We start from the raw sequence: 20027 nt of genomic DNA on the forward strand, positions 1-20027 counted from the left end.
ACTTAAAAAATTTAATTATTTTCGAGTATCAGCCTACCATGACTCATAAGTAGTATACTAGCCCCTTAACATTTTTTGAAAAACTTTGATCTCTCATAACTTTGTCAAAACTCAACTGATTGTCACGCGGAATGTCATTTTCTTCATGTTTTGGCCCCCAAATTGATTCTGCATTCAAATTTTATACACTAAAAAAATTTCATATTTTTCGACTTTAAGCCAAGAGTTATCCAATTTTCCATATCAACCCCTTGACATTTTTTGAAAAACTTTGATCTCTCGTAACTTTGTCAAAACTCAACCGATTTTCGTGCGGAATGTCATTTTGTTCATGTTTTGGCCCCCAAATTGATTCTGCATTCAAATTTTATACAGTATAAAAATTTCATATTTTTCGACTATAAGCCAAGAATCATCCAATTTTCCATACCAACCCCTTGAAATTTTTTGAAAAACTTTGATCTCTCATAACTTTGTCAAAACTCAGCCGATTTTCATGCGGAATGTCATTTTGTTCATGATTTGGCACTCAAATTGATTCTGCATTTAAATTTTGCTCTCTTAGAAAATTTCAATATTTTCGATTATAGGCCGTCCATTACTAATAATTTTAATACTAACCCCTTGACATTTTTTCAAAAACTTTGACCTCTCATAACTTTGCCAAAACTCAACCGATTTTCATGCGGAATGTCATTTTGTTCATGATTTGGCCCCCAAATTGATTCTGCATTCAAATTTTATACACTAAAAAAATTTCATATTTTTCGACTATAAGCCAAGAATCATCAGATTTTCCATACCAACCCCTTGACATTTTTTGAAAAACTTGGTCTCTCATAACTTTGTCAAAACTCAACCGATTTTCATGCGGAATGTCATTTTGTTCATGATTTGGCCTTCAAATTGATTCTGCATTCAAATTTTATACACTAAAAAAATTTCATATTTTTCGACTATGAGCCAAGAATCATCCAATTTTCCATACCAACCCCTTGACATTTTTTGAAAAACTTTGATCTCTCATAACTTTGTCAAAACTCAACCGATTTTCATGCGGAATGTCATTTTTTTCATGATTTGGCCTTCAAATTGATTCTGCATTCAAATTTTATACACTAAAAAAATTTCATATTTTTCGACTATAAGCCAAGAATCATCAGATTTTCCATACCAACCCCTTGACATTTTTTGAAAAACTTGGTCTCTCATAACTTTGTCAAAACTCAACCGATTTTCATGCGGAATGTCATTTTGTTCATGATTTGGCCTTCAAATTGATTCTGCATTCAAATTTTATACACTAAAAAAATTTCATATTTTTCGACTATGAGCCAAGAATCATCCAATTTTCCATACCAACCCCTTGACATTTTTTGAAAAACTTTGATCTCTCATAACTTTGTCAAAACTCAACCGATTTTCATGCGGAATGTCATTTTTTTCATGATTTGGCCTTCAAATTGATTCTGCATTCAAATTTTATACACTAAAAAAATTTCATATTTTTCGACTATAAGCCAAGAATCATCAGATTTTCCATACCAACCCCTTGACATTTTTTGAAAAACTTGGTCTCTCATAACTTTGTCAAAACTCAACCGATTTTCATGCGGAATGTCATTTTGTTCATGATTTGGCCTTCAAATTGATTCTGCATTCAAATTTTATACACTAAAAAAATTTCATATTTTTCGACTATGAGCCAAGAATCATCCAATTTTCCATACCAACCCCTTGACATTTTTTGAAAAACTTTGATCTCTCATAACTTTGTCAAAACTCAACCGATTTTCATGCGGAATGTCATTTTTTCATGATTTGGCCTTCAAATTGATTCTGCATTCAAATTTTATACACTAAAAAATTTCATATTTTTCGAATATAAGCCAAGAATTATCAATTTTCCATACCAACCCTTGACATTTTTTTAAAAACTTTGATCTCTCATAACTTTGTCAAAACTCAACCGATTTTCATGCGGAATGTCATTTTGTTCATGATTTGGCCCCCCAATTGATTCTGCATTCAAATTTTATACACTAAAAAAATTTCATATTTTTCGACTATAAGCCAAGAATTATCCAATTTTCCATACCAACCCCTTGACATTTTTTTAAAAACTTTGATCTCTCATAACTTTGTCAAAACTCAACCGATTTTCATGCGGAATGTCATTTTGTTCATGATTTGGCCCCCAAATTGATTCTGCATTCAAATTTTATACACTAAAAAAATTTCATATTTTTCAACTATAAGCAAAGAATCATCCAATTTTCCATACCAACCCCTTGACATTTTTTGAAAAACTTTGATCTCTCATAACTTTGTCAAAACTCAACCGATTTTCATGCGGAATGTCATTTTGTACATGTTTTGGCCCCCAAATTGATTCTGCATTTAAGTCTTCTACACTTAAAAAATTTCATTATTTTCGGGTATAAGCCTTCCATAACTCATAATTTGTATGCTATCCCTTGCACTTTGGAGAGAATTTGGTCTTAAGAAAAAACTTATTTAAAATAAACCTCTCTTAAGTGTAAATTGAAATAGTGGATAAATATTTTGAAATAAAGGAAAGGCGTATACAAAAAAACTAATTGAATAATCTTAAGCAAAGAACAATCTTAAGCTAAGCTAAGCAAATCGCTCTTAAAATCTAATCAATATTCAATCGCAAAGAAATCGAAATAAATTAAATTTTATGATGGTTTCCCTAATGGTTTCTCCATTGTGTGTGATGTCTTAAAGCTACTCGATTTGCCTTATTTTTAATTAAATGTGGCACAAATCCAAGACAATACTCCGAATAATTTTAATGAATGAAATGCGTTCCCATTTCGCCATTGGTAGACGAACAAAATGGACCATAAATAAACAGTTATCGTATAGAGGCATCGGCTATTAAACATAATCTTTCATGTTTCTTTGGCCAAGGCGAAAGCAACGTATAGCCAATTAAGGGATTGGTTTATTCAATGAATTCTACGAGAATTTGGAACAACATTTAAATTATGCACATTATCGCAGTTAATTTAAGGGCGTGTCACTTTAACTATTAACTGATTTGAATAACAATAATGCCCAAGGCCAGCAACATTTGTCAAATTTGGTATAAATATGTTTGTCGCATCAGTTGTAAGTTATTCTATCTCGGCGATCGCTGGACGGGGAAACTATGAAGATTCTACAAATTGTGGCAGTGATCGCGCTGTGCGCTATTGCAGCCAATGCTGGTAAGTATTTGAAAATACACCCCATATATCTAGATATTTATCCTGATTTTTATTTTCATACCTCTAGCTCCCAAGGCTCAACTGCTGCGTTTCCATCAGGTGACGAAAGAGGAATACAATGAGCTCCTTCAGATGACAAATGAGGAGGGACAAGTCCCCGAAGCTCGTCTTCTCAGCAGTCCCTTGAGTGGCATCAAACATCTGGCCTCGAAAACTGGCTTGTCCTCAACTCTCTTCTCCGACCATGGCAAGAAGAAGAAGGTCTATCCACTGTGCGTCATTACCCCAGATGATGAGGAGAAAACTCTGGGACATCATGGACACGATGATGATAATGATAATGAAAATGGATTTCCTAAGCCTCCATTCAACGGTGATGACTCAAATGAGGAGGGTGGAACTCCCGACGAGACTCCATCGACAACATTCTGCACTCTGGTAGTTAAAGGCACCAGCGGTAACACCAATGTGATTTTGCAGCCTAAGCCCAAGCCCAAGCCCAATCCAAAGCCAAAGCCAAATCCAGGCAGTTCACACCATTCAAATCTTCCAGATCATCCAAGCCATCCTCATCATCCCCATTATCCTAACTATTCAGGCTATCCACCAATTTATGGCTGGTATCCCATCTATTATCCCCCTCATGGATATCACCATGGTCCACATGGTCCACATGGTCCACACTGTCGCGGTCCACATTGCCCACCCAAATGTGATCCCGCTACTGAAGATTGCGAAATTGAATAAAAATATATTGAAATGTTGGCCAACAGAAATGGCTTCCTAAATTCCCTTGTGTATTTTTTCTACTTTCTAAGATAACAGATAACAAGAGTGTATTTAACTATATAATATACAAACATCTGAAAAAAATTTATTTATTTGAAAAATTTTAATTTGAAAGATATGAAGATTTAGATAAAGTAGACGAGTTCAATATTTTTATAGAGAAAATCAGTGACTGAAAAGCGTGAAATATACCATAGTTCTTCTTTAGGGATAATCTATGAAATTTCACCTAGATTCACATAAAAAAATTTTAACTTATATAAGTACTTTAAAACTTAAAAAATAAGCATTATTTTTGAGCAAAAAAACCTCAAAAAATAATGACAATGAATTGAGATTTATTAATATATTTAATACTAGATCTTATGGTTTGGGCAGTGCAATGATCAGTCAGTCAGTCAGTCAGTGAGTGAGTCAGGACAAAGCGTTTTATATGTATAGATTATTATTTGTGTTTCAAATCAGTTAACGTTAAATAAATGTGAAATTTAATTTTTTTAAGGATGAGAAAAACCAAAAAAAGTGCATTTCCCTTTAACAACCTTTGCATTTTAGAAATGTACAGGGTATAAACAAAAACAAATATAACAATTGCAAACAGAAGAATGCATTCTAATTGATTACTGACAAACGCTGCACTTGAATTGAATGCTAATTTGTAATGGATGCACTCACAAAATGGGTAATCACCAATCGGGTGTGATCAAAACTGTTACAAGGTCTGCAACAAAGCAAACAACAACAACAGCACCAACAACGGAGAAAAAGTTGATCTAGGCAACAAAATAGGGGCAGTCATGTAAACAACTGACATTACACTGTCACTATCAAACACACAGACACACACTCATACACACACACACATGCAACATATAACACATGGTTGCCTTTTGTATGATGCTGCAGCTGCAACAACAACAACAATAACAACAACAACAACAGCAAGGACAACGCACAAAAAGAGAATAAATTAAGGAACAACTCAGAATATCCGCGGGCAATTTGCAGTTGCTCTCAAACTGTACAAGTATGTGTGTTTCTGGGTGTGTGAGTGTGTGAGCGTGTTAGCTATGTGTCTCTCTAAGGCTGTGTATGTGTGTACTTGATTTGTACACAGCGCACAGTGGAAACAAGAGCGTATATTATTTTTAGTTTTCAAATACCAAAGATGCTTTTATTTCTATTAATATATTCAAGCCCTTTATTAACTTTTTTCTATTCAATTTTAGCATAAATTTTGAACAGCTTAGAGCTATAAAAAAAATTGATATAAAAAAGTTGATCTTCTTTCAACATAAGGAACCCAATTTAAAATAAATTTTTTTAAGACGCTTTTGTCTAATGTTTTTTTCAAATGAGAAGCCGTAGAACAAATTATGAACTATGTCACATGCTCACAATTAAAAGAGTAATTTTGTGATGTGTGCAAAATTTATAGGTTTCTTTTATAATTCATTTTATATGATTTTATAATTCTTTAATAAACTATACTTTTTAATAAAAATATCATAAAAAAGGCAAGATTACATACAATAAATACATTCCAACGAACACAATATACCCATTAATTCTTTAAGTAGCGGGTATAATAACTTTTACACAGAAATTCTGTGCATATGTTTACAGTTGTATTTGTTCTTCTGATGATGTGTATTAAATTTAATTTTATTTAAAAATCTTTTTAAATTTATTTATTTTTTTTTCAAATTAAAAAATAAGATAAGTGAAATTATAAAAAAGATTACCTACAAAAAAAATTGTATACATAAAAAAACAAACATTTATTAATTATTAACAACTAGTCTAGCATTTTTTACCACTGTGCTACGTCTGTTTGCTGTTAAGTGCAAGTGCATCGCATCACATCGATAACAGACACGCACATACACTTTAGCAAACATCACACACACTCACTCACACACACACCAACAAACCCACACACACGCATACACACTTGGCTAGAATGAGAGACAAGTGCCTTTGGCCTCGCTGCATTTTAGCTGCCTGAGTTTGCTTCTCATTCTCTTCCTCAGTCGCTTCGCCCCTCTCCCCAGCACTTTCTCCTCTCCTCTCCTCACACTCTCCCTGTCTCCCTCTTTCTCTCTCTCTCTCCCCTTTTTGCACCCTCCACTTGTTGTGTCTATGCACGAACTACAGCAAAATAATTACTTTCATATCCAGCGGCAATTAAATTCATTTAGTTTGGCACCAATTTTCATGCAGCAACAACCACAGCAACAACTAGAACAACTACAACAACGAAAGCAACTACAACAACTACAGCAACAGCAACAACAGTAACAACTAACAACAACAACTGCCTGACACGCTATTAAGACATTCATTCATTCATTCCACATTCAACGTCCTCTGCTTGTTGGCTGTTGAACCTCCCAGCCCCTCCCCCCGCACACTCTGCCTGCATCCACCCCCCTCACCCCCTCACTCGTTCCCCTCATTCCCTCTCTGTCTGGCCAAGCAACTCTAAACTATGTCAACTGTTAACTTTTTTAGCCGCTGGCATTACGCTTGTATGGCTTACATATTTTTCAAGGACTCTACATAGTTTATCCATACACACACACACACACAGACACACATATACACCCTACACACTCGCACACATACAGGCGTTGAAAACGAACACGAAAAATTGCTGCAGGCACTGTAAAAGTCTCAACTTGAAAAAACATGAAATGCTCATAAGACAGACAGAATGATGGCAAACTGATTAAAGTAAGGAATATGCTCAATTTGTAGTGAACAATTGGTTTAATAGCTAAATTAAAACAACTAAATACCAATTCAAACTATCGAACTAATAATTTTCGAATGCAGAGTTTAATTATTTAGCATGTAATAAAGATTTATAAATTATTGAAAGCATTTTAGTGCGAAGTGATCAAATTTGACATATTCTCAAATAATTCAATAATTCAATAAATAAATTTAATTGAATTTAAACGTCGAAATGTGTCAAGATTGCTGATTGAAATTGTTCTGCATGAAATGTAGATATTTGAACTATTGATAATATTTTATTAAGCATTGCTGGAATATTTAATATATAGTATTTATTAAACATTTCTTTAAATTGATTTTCTATGTCGAAATGTGCTCCAAATGCAGAGTTAAATTATTCTTCATGTTTTAAAGATGTCCGAAATATTTTACTTAATTTAATGTGTAGTAATGAACATTTAAGCATTCTGTAGTAAAGCTTTGAATAACCTATAAATATGGAAAGTTGTTATTAATGGTTTGTCAATCAATCGTGACACTTAATACTAAAAGTTAGTCTACTTGGGTAAATATAGAATTAGCCGCATTACGTAAATAACTTAATTTCTTCACTTTTTAGCTACACTTCAATGCTAATTAACGAATTATAAATAGCTAACGGTTATGTCAGTATTATGTCACCGGAAAATAACTATCACACGTACACACACCAATACATTAATACTTAAGAGTTATTGGAATACTTGATAATATGGAAAAAAAAAACTGGCGCAGTACGCATAAATATAGTAAAAGATTGTCATTTGGCTAAGACGAAGAAATTCATAACAGCCCTGTGGTTGTGGTGGCCATTAACACGCACACACACATATACACACACTCACACACATACAAAGATATTTACACTGATACGCACAATCAAATAAATACAATAAGAAATATTTATAAGGAAGTGAGCGGACACATAACGAGGCGTATAACACACACACACACACACAAACAGACACACGTCAATCAAATATGGCGTCAAATAATCATTAAGCAGTACACAGACACACACACATACAAATATACACACACTCACTCCCAAGTTGTGTCATTTTAAATGGCAGCCAAGAAAAAACAGCAGCAAACTGTGGCTTATTTTTAAAAAACAGCTGACAAAAAATTAAATTTCACATTCGTTGGAATAAAATTAAAAAATATTCAATTAAGAATTGTTTAAAGTAATTTATACAGCAGGTTTTATTTTAATTAAACATGTTTTGTAGCGTTCGGAACTCCTCAAAGTGTATATAAAATTAATGTATATATAATCAAGTTATGTTTTGCATATTTCGTAATTTTAATTTTTGTTATTTAGCTAATCAGCCAACCAAAAAAATAGTTCTTATAATAAGAAGAAACTACCATTACTGTAGCGCTATATATTTCTATTTCAACTATCAGACTGAAATCTCACCAAGCTCAAAAGTTTCAGATTTTATCCACAAACTGCACTCAGTCGACCACTGTGCAGCATTTATAAAACTTGAGGGGGAAAGACTTCAAGAGTGTGAGTATATATGGGTGTGTGTGTGTGTGTGTGTGTGTGTTTGTGTGTGTGTACCGCTGTCATGTTGTTGCCGTTGATTTGGTGTTAAAACTGATATGTGGTTTAGGCGGCAGCACAAAAAGAAGGCGTGGCAAGAACAGCAGTCGCAATTGTTGAAAACCCTCTTCAGTTCGACGTCATTTAATAATTGCCAAATTTGGTAGCATAGTGTTGGAAGTGATTTGAAAATGTGAAAATGTGGCATGCAACATGGTCGGCAACAAGCGACGCGACGCAACAAAACTTGGCTAACGAGCTGTGATTTTGGGCCAACAAACTCAATGCGATTGACGTCAATTAAGTGGCATAAGGCGACACAACAAGCAGTCACAACGTCAGTCAATCAATCAATCAATCAATCAATCAGTCAGTCAATCATGGGCAGAGAGGGTCTGCTTATGGCATAGGCGGCTATTGACACACTTTCCTGGCCAGATTGATTGCCGCCACTCAATTGGCAACACCACAGAAACCTTTTTGGCCTGATCTCGACTTGGCTTGACTTGGTTAACCGTTGTGAATGTTGCACGTGTCTGCAACAACAACAACATCAGCAGTTGCAGCTCGTTACACGCATCGTTGCACCATCGAGTGTTGCCTACTCTTGACTCCATTTTTCCGATTTTTTAATACCCTACCCAAGGGTATTATAATTTTATTTCTATGAAAAATAATCTTCCATTAAAATTATCTTGCTGAAATTTGAAACAGATACTTCTTATTCCTGCTGGCAGTACATATATCAAAAGCAGCTGGATCGGATCACTTTTTAATATTGGAAACGATCGTTGAAAAATTAATTTTTATACGCAAACTTTTTTATTTTATAAGATATCTCAATAATTCTTAAAAAATATGCATTTCGTGTAGTTTTTTACAGTCTCGCCAAATTTGGTTCAAATCGGTCAACTATTTCATATAGCTGCCATAGGAATGATCGGTGAAAAATCAACATTTAGTATGAAAAACTTTTTTATACTTGGAGATATTTCAACAAAACTTTTAATTTGTACGTTTTTAATTTTCTTAGACATTCAGTCTAAAGTTAACTCAAGTCTGACTACTAGATCATATAGCTGACATAGGAACGATCGTTGAAAAATCAAACTTTAGTATATAAACATATTTATTTTATAAAATATCTCAAAATTCCCTCAAATTGGACTACTATATCACATAGCTGACATATAGAACGATCGGTGAAAAATCAATCTTTAGTATCAACAACTTTTTTTATTTTTTAAGATATCTCAACCAATCTAGCAATATTTTTAAATAATGTTATACTCATGCTGATAAAATTTCGTTATAATCGGACTACCATATTATATAGTCAAAGAAACGATTAACAGAAAATCAACTTTTAGTATAAAAAACATTGTTGCCTTTAAAGATATTTCCACGAAACTTTAAAATTGTCATATTATAAAAGGTTACATCTCTACCAGATTTATATGAAATTGGAGTATGATATCATTTAGCTACCATACAAACAGTAAAAACTCGAATACAAAACTCAGCAAGTGTATCAAATTTTCGGATACATTTTTTTCTTTTATTTTAGCTTTTTTTTTGTTGCCTGACAAGCGATTAGAATAAATTGCAACAAGCTGGCAAAGCGACAGGACTTGCAACGTGTGTGGCAAGCGCTCAGCTCAGGATATTGGCTTAACGCATGCATTTGACACAAGTGTGTTGCCTCCTCAGCCTCCTCAGCCTCTTTAGCCTCCACAGCCTGGCTCAGCCTCAACAAGCTCTCAATATCTCAATATCTGCATACATGCCTCCTGGTTGCAGCCATTGAGTGTTGCATGTGTGTAATCAATTTTAGTGGCATCGTGGCAAACTTTTTCAATCCGTTGCCATTCAATTAAAATTTGCTCGCAAAAACTTTTCAGCTTTTAAGTGGACTCACACAAAATATATATATATTTTCGATATTGTATAGTATATTTGTATAACTATAAATTGCTTTGACTCGCCTTTTTTATTTGGGTTGATTCATTCTGGCTGCCAAGTCAGCTTGATGAATTGCCATTCGCAGTTTTTGCCTTTGACGTCGATTCGATTGAAACGATTGTCGATCCAATCGACTACTCGAATTAAGGATGAGTTGCTCTATAAATCAAGACCATTTATTAGCACCGACAGCCCATAACTATTTATTGGGCGTAGCATATCAGATTATAAAAATTTAATATAAAGTCACGCCCATTCTTGATTCTTAAGCATTTTTGAAAAATAAAATAAAAAAAATCAGAGGAAGAATTCCAGTAAATTCATTTTATTTTTATTATATGAATCTTTGAGCTTAGCAAATAAATAAGAAAATATTGCCAACTCTTTTCTATGGAGACAGGCATATTTATCTCAATGAAGCTAAACAAGTACTTTTAATTATATAAATAACGAACTGCTATATAATAAAAAAATCACTTTAAACCCATTTGCTTACAGAATTATTTTATTTCTCTTTATTATTATTCTTATCATTTGGTTACCCTTCGATTTCAATATATGTACATATTTTTATTCATTATGCTAAAGATGCATTTTGTAATGCATTAGAAATGATTAAAACAATTTTCATTGCATTTCAAAGCAATTTTAATTGGATTTCCCCCATGACAATTGCCTGTCGGTCTGGAAAATGTTTTAGCAGGCTTTTCAATTGTTAGACAACTCAAGTGTTTGACCAGTATTTTTTCCTTCTGCAATCAATTGAAATCTGCATTGTTAAGCTACTGTTCATACACACACACACACACACACACACAGAGTGTTGTAATAATTTTCCGGGCCGGAAAAAAGACAACGTGAGTAAAACAAGAAGTTTTCTTTTGTGTGGCAAGACTAAATTGAAATTCTATGCAAAACTTAATCAAAAATTGCTTAACAATGCACAAGGCAGAGTACTACAAACTTATACACATATATATACATATATATATATATATACAGGAATTACACACACTCACATCATAAGCACTTGAAACTTGAAAAATGACATCAAACTTTAGAAGAAATTGAAAAATAATAACAAAAAAGTTACCTTGGCAGCGGCTGCTGTTGCTGTTGTTGTTTCTTCTGCTTCTGCTTTTACTTTTTCATGTTTTTGTTGTTGTTGTTTGTTTGTTGTCAAGTTGTTGTCCTTTTTTTTTGCTCTTGATTCTTGCTTTTAATTTATCTACAAGCCCGCAGCTCTCGGCACCTGCTGATGTTCCTTCCATTATTCAATCTGATGGCGTCTTGATATTTTTCTGGCCCTCTTTATTGTTGTTGTTGTTATCAGTGTTGTTGTTGTTGTTGTTGTTATCAGTGTTTGTGTGTTTGCATTTTAATAAAACACTGGCGCAACATCACATCGCGTTCGGCCAACTTGATGGCAGAGTCAAGAGCTAAATCTTATTATTTTATCCTTTGTTATTGCATTGGCAAAGCCGAACACTCCACTCACTTCATCTCTCTCTCTCTCACTCTGATTCCCTCACTCCTTCGCTCGCTCTCAATATTTACTCTTTTGCAGTGTTGTCATGTTAGCTCTTTTGTAGCTAAACTAAGCTTTTTTGTAATTGAAAAAGTTGTAGAAAATCGATTAGCTAAAAATCTGAATATATTACAAAATTTAAAAAATTTATAAACTACACTTTTAGATAATCAACTTATTTTTATACTTTTCAGAAAATCAATATATTTTCTGTCAAAAATACATAACACACATAAAATGTATTTAAAAGTTGTAGAAAATCGATTAGTTAAAGATCTGTCTCTATTACAAAATTGAAAAAATTTATAAACTACTCTTTTAGATTATCAACTTATTTTTATACTTTTCAGAAAATCAATATATTTTCTGTCAAAAATACATAACATCTATAAAACTTTAAAATTATAAGAACATTAATATAAACAAGTTACAAATGCAGGAAATTGAATACAAATAAAGTAAAAGTCTAGCTAGTTAAAGCAAATTAAATTAAAAAATGTTTTTAAAAGCGATAAATTATTCATTTTATCTTGTCATAAGGTATTTTCATAATATTAGATTTATTTAGGTTCCTTTTTTTGCTTCTTTTTCCAGATAAGAATGAGCTACAAAAAAGTAAATGTTTTTCGAGATACTTTTTACCTTTTTTAAGAATCAATTTTATAAAATTTTAGACTGTGTTACAATTTATATCTTACTATTTTCTTTAAATCTATTCTCAGCTACTTTTTTGGTATCAAATTAAGTAATTTTAGCCTTAGAAATTGTGGCAACACTGTTCGCTCGTTGTTATCATAAATCTGCATGCTGTTGTAGCTTATGGCTTATGCTGTCTTGGTCTGAAGCTGACTCAGATTTTGATTCGGATTTCAGTTCGTCCGGCCGAAGCAACGTCATATGTCAACTGCATCAATATTTGCATTTTGATTGAAACTTGCAAGCAGTCAGTCAGTCAGTTTGTCAGTCAGTCAGTCAGTTAGTCAGTCAGAATGACAGTACTTCATTTGCATATTCTTAGCCAGAGTTAATCCTTGTGTCACTTTAAATATATGAGTGACTTTAAGACATTTTCTGTTCGACATTTGAGTTTAGAATCCCTTTTTGGGATGTACATATTTTCGTGTCAATAGCAAATGCATTTATGCTGTTAATTTCACTTACATTGCACATTAAATGCAGGCAACACAACTGCCAACTGCCAATAGCCAACAACTGGCCAGCTGGCCAACTGTTAACCCACAAAAGCTATTTGCCCATAATCAGTTCAAAGTGCAAAACAGAACCTAGTTCAACTCTCTCTCCCTTTCTCCTCCTCTCTCTCTCTCTGTCATTTCTATTGCCATTGTCATTGATGTGGATCTCAATATTGTTGTTGCTGTTCCTCTTGCTGTTGTTGTTGTTGTTGTCTGGCTTTGTCGTTGGCCCAAATTAGGTCAAAATGCGTTTAATATCCCTTGCCCAAATGCCAAATTAAACGAGCTAACAAACAACATTGGCAGCTTTTCAGCTAATAATCTGCACAGTTTTAGCTGATTTCAAGCTAAACTTTAAATTGCTACATTAACAATAAATTAATTTATTAAAAAAATAGATAAAATAATACTATAAAAAAATTTGACAGTAGTATCTATAAACTTCTCCTCAAAATATATTTCCGCTATTTAAGTAAGACATTAACTCTTCATCTATTATATTGGCTGAAATCTAAGAAATTTCCTTTAAACCATTTCACAATGTAAAACATAATTTCTTTCGTACTCAAGTTAACTTTTACTTCCATCTATATAATTGAATTCTTTATCCTTTTCTTTTTAAGCAGGAGCATTTCCTGTAATGTATATATTATTTTTATCACGGCTAATTCTTAATTATACTATAGTAAACATTGAGTAGTTTTTAAAAAATGTTTTTTTATTTTAATCTTAAACAGTTTTTAAGCGAATAATACTTAAAAAAAAAAATGCAATAAGATATATTTTCTTATTTCTAAAATTTCAGCTAAGTATTCCCTAATTTCTTAGAAACATGTCAACGTTAGCCAACACTGGAACTTGTAACTCGATAGTTTCCCTTCAATTCGAAGCAATTTGAAGCCTGCTCTTAGGTATGAAAATTAATTGATGCTTGTTAGTGCATAGATATGGGTATTTACACACACACACTCACATACACACACACACATACACATACACACACACATTCCCGCACACTCACTCAATGGGTTAATGTTGGCTAATTAAGCTGAGGTTGGTTGCACATATCGTCGTTATGGCTCAGAGTTTAGTTCAAAGATTAGAAGAAATACAGCAACAACAACAACAAGAAGAAGAACAGCTGCATTTAATAATTATAAAAATTTTCAATTATTATTAACTTGCTGCAGAGTCATCAGAGTGTGCTCCCTCTATCTCTCTATCTCTCTCCCACGCTCCCACTCTCTCTTTCTTAGTTTAAGTCGTCTTTCTGCCTGCTGAGTTTCATTTTTCCCCCCTCGGATTGGTTTATCGTAATTAATTTTGCGGTTGTTGCCTGTCGTTTGTCGTTGTCGTTGTCGTTTTGCCGACTGTCGTTTCATTAGAAAGATTGTTTATTAAAAAAATAAATAGAATAAAACAATACGAAGTACAAGATGAGCACAAAAAACGAACAAACTTGGCTGTCAGCGTCGTGTCTCGCTGTTGGCCAAGTTTGTCTTTGCATATGCCCACTCAACTACCCCACTGATAAAAAGAGAAAAGTGTAATCCAACTGTATGGTGGGGGATGGGGTAAGGGAGGTTAACAAGCAGAGAGAACTCACGACTATCTTGAGCATAATCATAAAAAGTTATGCGCTTGCTAATTTGATTAATGGCATTTCCTTGGCCGCAATCCAAATTCGTAATGACTCTGGCTAGGAAATTATTATTACTTCTAATTACAACAGACAACAGGCAACTTCATTAAGCCAACAACAACAATAACAACAAGGGCAGGCAGGAAGAAGAAGAAGAACAGGAACTGACGGAGCATTAAAACAACCGCATCTGGAAATCAAGTGACGTAAATCATAAAATCTAATTAATGTCTGCCAAGGCTATTCACAACTGCGTCACACACACACACACACACACACACACAGACTGCAAAGCATAAAAAAATCGAAAAATATTGAACATATCAATTTCATGTTACGTATACGCCGCATTGCCTTAACTGAATTGTTGGATAAAAAAAAGACTCTAAAAAATATTGCAAACCTAACGCATATTTTATTTATATTTTTATTAGAATCTGCACCGCAAATCGGTTTAGATTGAATTTTAATAAACAATTGCAATTGACAAAAATACAAAATACACGTGGCCAAGCAAAAATTGTTTATTCAAGCGTTCGCACTCGATTTTCATTCAATTTTCATCACAGTTTATGGCCACTGATAGTCAAAGTGACTTTTTTTTCACATAAAATCTAAATCAAATACAATATATTCCCAAGCTTTTCATTTCTGCTGCCAAAATAATGAAATATGCATTGCAAATATGTCAATGGCAAAAGTTTTGTTGGAAAAATGTATTAATTTCATATAGAAATATTAGTTCAAAACAGTTTTTACTTTATTTAAATAAATGCGTTGAAGAATATATTCAATTACCAACATCAAATTAGGTTTGTAAAGCGATTAATCAATCTAGATTGTAGATAAAGCAACAATATCTTTTACTCTAAATTTGAACTAGAAACACAGTAATTTTTGAACAAAAAAGTTTAATTGAGGAAGCATTTTTTTAAGCTTGTATAGAGAAAACTGTTTTAAAATAATCAAGCAATTAAGAAACATATTTAAAAATAGTTAATAATTTTACAACTAGATAAATTTAAGCAAATGGTACAAAACATTGACATAAAACAATTTTTTACAGCTTTTCACAATTTTAAAAACCTAAAACAGTCTATGTCTCTATAAATAATAAAATAACATTAAACTATTTTTTAAATATAAAAGTTTACTTCAATGACTGTCTTAAATACATTTTAATTTTATAGTAAAAGTGATTTATTGAGTTTATTTTAATGAAAATGGATTTTAACTCTTACTACTGCTTTTAATTATCAATATCAATACAATGCAATTTTTATATTTATTATTTAAAAAGAAATTTTCTAATAAATTTAAAACATAAAAATAATTATGTATTTAAATATTTACTTAATGAGATTTTATTTTAATTAAATCACGAATATTATTACTATAGATTTTTAATTATTTAAACGTATTTAAAGCAAATGATTTTAGACACCACAATGTCTTTAGTTTTTGAAACCATTCAATATTTTACTTAGCTTAAATAAATAATTTGAAAAATGTATAAATAAGGTATAGAGAAAAACACATGTTGCAAGTTAAGTAAAATTGTTGCAAAGCTTGTTTCAAGTAGCTTAAGTTGCAGCTTTTTTTGTAACAGCTCTTATGTGTAATATGAAAGGAATGTTGTGTATGAGTTGTTCAACAAATATTTGTTGTTAGTGCTCTTGGACAAATAGGCAACAGAAAGATACAGAAATACAGACGAAGAGAGTGACAGAGAGAGAGAGAGAGAGCAAGCTTGCCACATTGCTGACCAATTCGTGGCATGCACAAAGCTGATTATCATGGCAATGACAAGCATATTGGTCACGTTAACAGCATGACTCCCCCAAGTGTTTCATCCTGCACCCTTGCCACGTTTAGTTGCATGCACTTTACAAGCAAGCAGGAAGCAGTACCGTTAATAACTGAAACGTGCCTCAAATGGACCATTCGGCATTAACGCGCTCTATTTGCGTACAACTGTCTGCTTTGTTGCCAGTTGCCAGTTGTGAGTTGCCTGTTGCCAGTTGACTGTTGCCAGTTGCCAGTTACTGCCGCGGGGCATGTGGCATGTGGCAGTGGACCAGTGTGGCAAGCAAAGTGGCAACTCCATTCCAGGCAAGTCTCTGCCTGTCATTTCATATTTTTCCTTCCCTTTTTCTCTGCTCTCTGTTCCCTGTTCCCTGTTGCATGTTCCCTGTTTGCTGTTTGCGTGAGATTCTCTAGTCCCGATTCTCTCAGAGCTCTCACGTTTGGCGCTTAGTCACGACAATCGTCGCATGAGTCGCTGTGATTAAGTTCTGTTTGCATTGCGGTTATACTCTTCCATATGGTCTTTCCATTTGCTGGCATAAGTAAATACATGTCTTAATGTTTGCTAATTACTTCCATATAAATATATTCCCACAGTCACCAGTCAAAGCAAATAATTTTATAATATATAGATTATATAATCGTTTATAGTTAATTAAATTTCAGTCAATTTCTTAACTCTTTTCAATTGCAGCTAATTAAGCAATTTATTAAATTTCCCTGTTTTATTTATTTTGACCTTATCTCGGTTTTTGGAATTTTTTTATTTATAGAAAAAATATTAATATAGAAATATGTATCTAATACATCTAACTTAGAGCATATCTTATATGATTTCCAGACATTTTGACACTTTTGTATATGACATGATAAGCTGGCATTTTGGCAAACCTTATCACTTTTGATTATCTTAAGATATGCATTAAAAATAAGATAAGAACTTATAATTATGTGATTGAGGCATAGTTTTTTAACCACACCTATCTTAATTAAATAAAGGAGCCAATTGCCAAAACTTGATTTAGATAAGTCTTATTTGATGGGAAAAAATATAATTATGCTTAAAATATTTTATAATATATTTATTTTAATGAAAAATATTAGTTTAAATAACTGCTCATTGAGCTGCTTTTTTAATAAAACATCTTTATCAGTGAAATTATATTGGGAATATGAAAAATACTGGTATAAAAAAGTTTTAATTTATCTTGTCGTACACTTAATTTAATTTTAATTATAAATATTTCTTTAGTCCAAACTAAATATTGTGAATAAGTGATATCAGTTTAATTAAGTCAAGGCTGAAGAAAGTGATTTGAATAAATGGGAAAATCTCAAATATACTGAATTAGATTTTAAATTAAATTTTTATTAGAGAAATAAGTTTATTTGAATACGAATCTTTAACAATTCACTCTTAAACTGCTGCTAATTGAGGAACCTTTAAAGTTCCCCTGCAGCCCAAGAAATGGCTTATGGTAATGCTGATTGATGCGATTGAGACTTTAACACCAGCATTATGGCTCAAAGCTGAGCTGCAGGGCTGCAAACTTGCATAATTAATCATACGCGCATAAAAATGTCAACTGAAACGAATGAAACGCATAAGCGAAGCTGTTGCAACATGTTGCTGCTGCCCCCAACAACTAGCAGCAACTACAACAGCAACAGCAACAGCTGCAGCTGCAACGCCAACTGCAACATTGGGGCAAAGAGTCTGTGGCACTTTGCAGATTCCGAATCCCTAGCAACGTCGAACATTTACAAACAAATCAAATTTGCATCAGAATTTCATTTATCTTGTTTTGCTGTGTGGCAACTACACGGCTTTGGGACTTCGAGGGGGCAGACCATGGGGGAAGTTGGAGGGGTGTGGCACTGGCAGCAACACTGTCAAAGTGAACTTGTATTTGCCAGTTGCAAAATCAGAAATATCCAGCGAAGCGAGTGAAGAGTGCGACCCTTAAATGACCTGCAAATCACGATCACGATTAGATAAATTACTATACTGGATTATTTAGCCATAATACAAACATAAATTACTTTATAAAAACAAAAACTACTGCATACTTTTGGGCGCGTACATTGAATTTATTATTATTTACTTTGGCTAGCTATTACTGCCGTTCTAATTGTGCGATCTTGATGCTATTCAGTGATATAATAGATATAGTATTATAGTAGAGCATTTATAACACTCTCTGCAACAATCAACATCCAGAACATTTTTATTAACTACTTTATAAACCCTTTTTATAATCGCTGGAGTATGCAAAATTTGAGTCTATCGTTGCTGTTATCGTTTCCTAATGTAATCGATCAATTTGTCAAATTTTCAATGGCATGACAACCCTTATGGTTAACCCAATATGCCAGCACGTAGCAACAATTTGCCAGTCAACGCGCTTGCTAAAAACTTTGGTGGCAGCATCATGTGGCAGCCAAGGGTTCAAGTTGCAACAACGATTTCAGCTTCTCATTTATTAATGTCAAATGTAATTTCTTTACATATTTTGTTCGTCGTTCGCTCGACAATGGCAACCCTGGCAATAACAAAACAACAACTAATAGAAGAAATTGAGAGAAAGAAAACTATGTAAAAACACATAATAAATTGAGGCGGCAACAACGGACCAAAGGCCAAAGCCATGAAATCACTTTAATGAAACACTATATATGACACACACACATACACACACACAACACACACACAAACACACACATTTATACATATATATTATATGACTTTTTGTGCAACGGGCAAACAAAGTTAATAACCGTTTTATGAGTCTATTAAAAAAGGATAATCGTTGGGTTCTATTTTGTTTTTTCTTTTTATTCTTTGGTTTTCATTGCGTTTGTTTTTCCGGGTTGGCGGAGGATGAGGGGGAGTGGGAACCTGTCTAGGAGCTCTGGCTACGTGTGCGTGTGGCATTTATGTAAACGATGCCACAAAAACTTCAACAAAAACACATCATCAGCTACAACAACAACAAAAGCCTGACGGGCTGTAGCAACAACAATAAAATTGGTCCTAGCACTCTCTAATCGTTGCCCCGTTGCTTTATGCGCTCGTATATTATTAAACCCGTCTGAACCTGAACCTTTCTGAAAACCCAAATGTCTCCCCTCTATCTCCACACCTTTCAGAAACTTCACTAGTTACTTACTTTCTGTGTAAATAAATAAACAGGCAAATAGTGAAAAACAACCAGCAAAAAAAACATCAGGAAAAAATGCTGCAGTCGAGTGTGCTCGACTATTGTGTTACCTTGTAAGCAGCTCAGAAATACCTCAAAAAATAAATAATCAAACTCGATATTCACATCAATTATTATTATCATATATTAAGTGAATATTTATCATTAAAACACAAACTTCATTAAGCACCTGACGCTAGGTGGCGCTAGTGTTGCTTTCTTGAATATTCCTTCCTACGACTCTTCCATCTTGAATAACTTCTGTATTTTTTTTAACAAATTATGGTATTTTTCGAATACCTAAAGCGTAACTTAATATATATGAAAAAAGTTGAAAA

General features: G+C 33.2%; 1 protein-coding gene across 1 annotated transcript; it reads left to right on the plus strand.

Moving 5' to 3' along the window:
- The first annotated feature begins 3178 nt into the window (after positions 1-3178).
- On the plus strand, positions 3179-3983 carry LOC117785857 (histidine-rich glycoprotein). The gene is made up of 2 exons (XM_034624114.1): positions 3179-3242; positions 3307-3983. Exons 1-2 carry the CDS (start codon positions 3179-3181, stop codon positions 3981-3983), a joined length of 741 nt encoding a protein of 246 aa, XP_034480005.1.
- The last annotated feature ends 16044 nt before the right edge of the window (positions 3984-20027 follow it).

The sequence above is a fragment of the Drosophila innubila genome (genome assembly GCF_004354385.1).
Source record: "Drosophila innubila isolate TH190305 chromosome 2R unlocalized genomic scaffold, UK_Dinn_1.0 1_C_2R, whole genome shotgun sequence".
Classification (NCBI taxonomy): domain Eukaryota; kingdom Metazoa; phylum Arthropoda; class Insecta; order Diptera; family Drosophilidae; genus Drosophila; species Drosophila innubila.

Coding starts and splice junctions, on each gene's coding strand:
- LOC117785857 (XM_034624114.1), top strand. CDS start 3,179: ATGAAGATTCTACAAATTGTGGCAGTGATCGCGCTGTGCGCTATTGCA. Junction 3,243..3,306: donor TGCAGCCAATGCTGGTAAGT/ATTTGAAAATAC, acceptor TACCTCTAGCTC/CCAAGGCTCAACTGCTGCGT.